The sequence below is a fragment of the Trichoplax adhaerens genome, genomic scaffold, assembly GCF_000150275.1.
Source record: "Trichoplax adhaerens TRIADscaffold_3 genomic scaffold, whole genome shotgun sequence".
In the NCBI taxonomy this organism is placed as follows: Eukaryota; Metazoa; Placozoa; class Uniplacotomia; order Trichoplacea; family Trichoplacidae; genus Trichoplax; species Trichoplax adhaerens.
Window position 1 is genome coordinate 569,063 of NW_002060945.1, and position 6,562 is coordinate 575,624.

At 34.9% G+C, this 6,562-nt stretch overlaps 1 protein-coding gene across 1 annotated transcript; it reads left to right on the plus strand.

The window, feature by feature from the left end:
- Positions 1-632: 632 nt before the first annotated feature.
- Positions 633-6,123, plus strand: TRIADDRAFT_54061 (uncharacterized protein; the record flags this gene model as incomplete). Its single annotated transcript, XM_002110217.1, has 15 exons — positions 633-678; positions 974-1,046; positions 1,239-1,375; positions 1,478-3,274; positions 3,353-3,622; positions 3,701-4,057; positions 4,302-4,342; positions 4,413-4,758; positions 4,897-5,144; positions 5,243-5,330; positions 5,386-5,478; positions 5,551-5,591; positions 5,688-5,780; positions 5,862-5,925; positions 6,005-6,123. 15 exons carry the CDS (start codon positions 633-635, stop codon positions 6,121-6,123), a joined length of 3,813 nt encoding a protein of 1,270 aa, XP_002110253.1.
- Positions 6,124-6,562: the final 439 nt, after the last annotated feature.

Here is a 6,562-nt window from a genome sequence, read left to right on the forward strand (position 1 = left end):
CACTCTTAATTATAAAGGTTGAGTTGTTATGTAGTTTTTGCTTCAACAGTCGCAATTATTGCAGTTTGCTCGAATAGAAATTTACTCGTAGACAGTGGCAATACTCTATCTACTCCTTGTACTGTACAGTACAACTCGAGTGGAACTCAGTAATCTATTGACCTGACAGTATGCTAGATTACTTGATTATGTGGGTACTCTTTTATAACTATAATAATTTACTCTTGTTGCAGATTGACTTAGCGTAGATTATTATCAGCAGCTGGTATCGATTAGCAAGTTATACTAAAGAATCATGCATACAGGCGCTAGCGTCATCAAGGAAGCAAAGGACCTCATCTATAAGCTGCAAAAATTTGCTGAGTGTTCCATTTGGTAAATATTGTTGCTTTAAATCGTTTCGTAAACAATGTATGTGATCATGACAGTCGTCAACAAGTACAGCACTGCCGTATATGATGTACATTGCATGTATAGTCTTTAGTGCATCACTATGAACAGAAGCAGTCGATTGATAGAATAAGAGTGTATAAAATGTTATAGGAAGAGGTTCTATAGTCTCAAGCAAGGACTTCTAAGAGAAAATTCTTTAAAAGTCCTTGTCTCAAGTTATTGATACTAGTTCATACTACATGCAGTATCCGGAATTAGTGAGCATGATAACCGTTATATTTTCAAGTAAGACATTTTCTTAGTAGAATTTTTCGCTCGGGTAATTATAGTTTGGACTTCTTGACTGAGCCAGTAGCAACCAGATGTGAACATGTTTTTTGTAGGTACGTGTGATCTCATGCTTACTCTTTAAAATTCTCTCCAATGCATGTTCATGTTGTTGATGTAAAGGCAACTGCTATTTCTTCTGTCCAGCGAAACATTTTAAAATCGATAATTAGAAGCAAATTTTGGCGTCACTTTGTGTACTGGCTGTTCTCTTGTAATGTAATCCGATATACTATTTTTAATTATGATAGAGATTGCATTCAGCATGTAATCAAAGATGCTAAAACGCCTTGTTGTCCTCTATGTAAGGAAGCTATTACCAAAAGGTATGCCTATAAATTATACTGTATAATAATGTAATCTACCAGCAAGGATACTAATCTTTACGATATGCATGTTCAAAATTGTATTTCACTGCAAGTCTGCACGTTGTTACGTTCACCACACTACATTCCTTATTACTATAATGTAACTGTTTGCTAATACATGCTAAGGTCAAGCTCTTTTAATCAATTTAGGAGTTTAAATACTAGATCCAGCCATGAAAAATTTGTGCAAGTTGTGAAAGATGTCGAACTAGCATTTCAGCAAGACTTGGATGAATTACAAACAGAAACAACAAACAAGAAAGTAAGAAAAAATTCATCCCAAACAGGTATTAACTGTAGTGCATACAGTACATTAATCATAAAATCTTTTAAATGTTCATTTACTAATGTCAAAATATTCTCTTGTGCCTTTGCCGTGTTTATTCAAGATTCTACTATAACTCGTGGAAATGATAAAAGAAGTAATAGCAAGCAGATCACTAGAACGACCTCAATGGATTCTGGAAATAATAAAATATATCCAGATAACAAACAATCCCAGAATAGCCAGCTATCAAGTAAATCTCGTAGCATGCCTTGTCAGAATTTACATTCTCACACTTCGACAGATAGAAAGGATGGTAAATCTGAATCTCAAAATGGTGGTGAAACGATACTACATTCTGGTCTCTCAGAAAATACTACTGTCGTTAGCCAAGACAAGGTTCGATTTGAACTTATTAAATCGAAGCGAAAATTAGCTTCAAAATCTATCAGACATGGATTTGATAAACGAACTAGTGGTTTATCATCGTCATTCGATAACGCATGCACTTCTAATGATAGCATCGACAATTTCTCTTCTAAGAGATCTGATAGAAACAACGATAATGTAAAATTAACGGCAAAAAATATGCAAACGATAGATTCGTGGTTGCGTAAAGATATTAACAGCCAAGTTCCCAGCCAAAAGAATGATAAAGGAGAACTGGAGAAAACTGTAAATAAAATGGTTGAAAGATCGCTAATTGGTAATCATGGGACAATCTATTTAGCTCGAGATAAAGCAGATCCTACATGGGAATTATACTCTTCAATTACAGATGTTACAAGCCCTAGTCAGAAATGTAACCCCATGGAAAATCAGGAAGAATCACGATCATCTACAAAACATCCAATTAATCTAGCATCATCTTTTATCGTAGCTCTTACGGATTCCCAAAAACTTCGAAATAGCAAGTCAGAAGTGGGTGCCTGTGTTAAGAAGTCCGAGGATTGGATCGACCTAATAGAAAAAGATATGCAACAGATCAACACAAATAATAATAGTCAACATAGTGAAGAGAACGAGAAGATTATTTCAAAGTCCCTCAGCAAAGATGGAGAAGGCTTGACAACTCAGTTAGATTTGAATACATTAACACCTGAAATGAAGTCATCGTCACAAAATTATCAAGAACAAAAGCATCATTCAGACCTAAAAACATCTATCAAATCGAATCAGATAGCTAATAATAGTAATACTACTCCTAAACGATTTTTTGCTGGTAGTATAACTCGAGCAATGCAAAAGTGGAAAGACTCTTCCGCGAATAGAACACCAAATACCAATCATGTAAAAGCCCGACTACGGAGACTTAACATCCGAAGAAGAAACGATCGACTAGCTACAGAACATATTAAAATTGATAGCAGTATGCTCTCGGTCCAACAAGAAGCTCCGAAAGTTGCGTTAATGTCCACGAGCAACGGTGACAACAATAGCGATAGTAATAAAATTTCGAGTTCTGCATCCTCACAGAAAAGAAAAACCTCACCATCTGCTACACCAATTCAGATTGCACAAGAAAAATTCGACAGTAGCTCTAATGCAACTCACGATTGTGGTAAAAGTAACCATTGTATACCCAAAATGGGAATTTGTCACTCAGAAAGTATTTCTTCAGATGGTGATAGTGCGCGCAATATTGGCGGTAAATTATATATTCCTGATAGTATCAGCAGTTCATCTATGGAAACTACCTGTGAGGGTACACCACATTCACATAACCTAAATCATGCCTTGTCACAAGAGAATTTAAATTCTGATCAAGCTTTACCAGAAGCACCAACGAATTCCCAGGAATCCCTAATAAATCGGGTAAAAATAGTACAGCCTACGAAAACGCCATCTAAACGTGTTTCATTGGAATCGTCATTTCCAGACAGACCTCGAAAGAAACATACAGCATTACCGGTAGATATAGGTAAGAATTAAAATTCATTTCGCATCATTAAAGGTTGACCTTAATAATGCCTTGAAAAATTTTCTCATGTATACGCAGCAAAAATTGAAGGTACTTTTAAAGTTCCACACCACCGTGCTCAATCAACGACAAAATGCCAAAATATTAAAATTACAACGGAAGACTCAATAGCAAACTATGATCATCAATCGACTAGTGTGAAGGATACGGATCAAAACTTAACTAGTGTTCTTGATAATCAGTTTATAGAAAATAGTGAATCTATGCCTCTGTTTCTTTCTAATTCTGATGCACTCGTACCAAGACATAAAACATATAATATTGACCATGGTCATACCAAAAGTCAAGGTAAACAAAAACAAAGATCATATTGTTATAGTAAGCAGAGTTTTGATAGACTAAACTTAATATCTACATTTTCATTAGATATTAAAGGTAGCTCCGAAAGCAATCATTATTGCGGTGAACTTACTTCAAAATATAAGAATTTAATACCTGGTGGTGACGGTCGCAAGGAAGCGGATATTTTTGTTTCGCCAGACAGTGATTTAATGGATTACCCATTTAATAAATATCAGCAGAGAGAAGCAATCCAAACATCAGATTCAAAATATTCGACTGAGAAAGACTATAAGTCGGAAACCATAAATTTTGTACCAGATCCAGCTCTTGAGCCCAGCGCTAGTGATGAAAACAATACAAACTCATACATACTGAAACAAAATTACGTAGTTCCTAATTCGGAAGAGTTAATGCGGCAACTAGAATCTTCTAAGATACATGGTAATAATGATGATGAAGTTAGGCGTTGTAAATATGTCTGTATATATAAATCTATCACTTTTGCCTTTTAATATGTAAAAATATCGATTTATCCTTCATTTTAGAATTATCTACTAGTCAGGAATCAACTCAAAATTCTTCTTTTTTGGATTTTTTTGGTATTGATTCTAAGAATAATTAACGCTAATTCAATTCCACATACTACATTATCTAATCAGAACCGTAATTTTTTTGCTCTTTGCAGACGACAATAATACTGATAATCCGGAATCAATTGATTCGCAGGTTAGTATACGCGTATTATATCAATCGATTCCTCATATTAGAGATGATATTTTCACTAATTTTTTCTAAGGTTCTTGAAAATATCCGCGTTAAAATGAACGAAGAGAAAGAAAGAATCGCTAGGATGAAATCTTTACTTGATGCTGCACTACCAACTACATCTAGTCAATCACCACGAAAGTCAGATTCTTCCCTTGCAAGCGATTTGACATGCACTGTTATGCCGATTAGTACCCAGCCATATATGATTGATAGTGAATCTGATGATCATGTCGCTAGCGATAGTGATGACACTCATAGCCTTGAATCGATGGATGGTGACCGTGATCTTAAAGTAGAGAAAAAAAGCGATAATAATGTTTTGCTTTGGTCTGCGCTAGATAAGCCTGACGATCCAGATGAAGATTCAAAGATAGGTCTGAAAATAATCGAATAGTGTGCTTTTCTGTAGTCAATGGTCGTACAGATTACGATTGTTCAGAAATCTTACATAAGTTTTTGAGCTTCTTCTACCTTAAATATACTTTTAACAATAATTTGGTGGTATCTTTTAGAAAATACATTTCAAGAAAGCCGCAACCTGCAACCAGGAACGGGAAGCGTACGAGTGTTAGCCGAACAAACTAATGCTTCTGATGCGATAGGTTCTGCACGAGTTGCAAAAAATGAAAATCTTAACTATAAGAGAATGGGCGTAGACCGAAGCCGACATTCTGACTTCCACAAAAATCATCATCTATCTAGTGACGTCCTCACCTCAAATATTTCATTAGTCGCGACCGGACTATTGGATAAAGAAAAGGTGGATGATACTCTAGATATAGTATTATTTGCTAATTTTGTTGTTTCTGCAATGCTAACCTTTGGAATTAAATGTTACGTTTATGTCGTAAAATTTAGCATAAAGTCGCATTGTTAGCTAAGCTTTTTAATGCGAAATTTGCTAGAGAAATTAATCGAACTACAACTCATGTAATTGTAAAAGCAGGTAAATAATACAAATTCAACCAGTTCTTCACGTAATGATTACTCTTGTAATGAAGGTGTTCTTATTGCAGACGAAAACAATCTAGCAGAATGTACTGTAAAATACTTCCAAGGGATCGCAGCAGGGCTATGCCTTGTGAATTTTCAATGTAAGGAGAATTGATGGTTACTTAATTCAAGCTGAATCTGGAAAAGTATTTAATGTTGCTTTATACACTTAGGGGTGCTTGAATGTATATCCTGGAATACGCTTATCCCTACGGTAAAAATTCTTATTCCATAACATATTAGATATGTAGATGTTGTACTGCCTGTCTTTGGAATAATTAGTATGATGAATTATATGTTTGAAACGAAGGAAATGTACGAAATTAAGGGTAGTACCAACAGTAATACTCGTCGAAATGAGTTAGGCGCTCCTCGTCGATCTCGATTGGCACGCCTTTCTAAGGTATTTAATGTATATCAGAATTAAAGTGTTTCGACTATACACCAGTTACTCATGTTTTACACTATATCTTATCCTTTGTAGAAACCGCGACTGTTCGATGGCTATTCTTTCTGCTGTTGGGGACAATTTTATTCTATAGCCAAAGGTAATGAGGTACAATAACACTTCTTTTTATATCAGACTGATTCTTACATCCATTATTTTATTATTATTATAAATTTTAGGGCAATTAAGACGTGTCCTGGAATTTGCTGGTGCTAAAGTCATTGAGGAATCTAGTGCAAGATCTGATAAAGTAGTAGTTTATGTTTCGTTTTGCGTTTTGCGTTTTGCTACCTTATAACATTTAACAATGTTTGATAAATGCGTCTTTTTTAGATTAAAGGTCTAATTATTATATGTGATCCAGATAACAGCTCGAATGACTTCTTCGGTAATGAATTAATACATTTGATGTTACAAAATTTTCTTTTCTGAAGAATTTTTAAAATAAAAACATTCCCAATCTAACGATTTTCATTTCCGTGCTTAGAATTGCGTGAGGCCTTCCTTACTCCACCAATTTCTATTGATTGGATTTTAGATTCCATTTCTAGCTATGAGTTAGTATAGAACAGTTATGCAGAGGATATTTCATGGCTAGAATGTTTTAATTGCTCCTCTTTTTTGTCTAAACGCTATAGAATTCATCCAAAGGACCACTATTACCTCTGTGATGTCAACTCTAGCCAAGTTGATGATCACCATGTAACAACCTATTCTGAAGATACCTCTTTATTCTG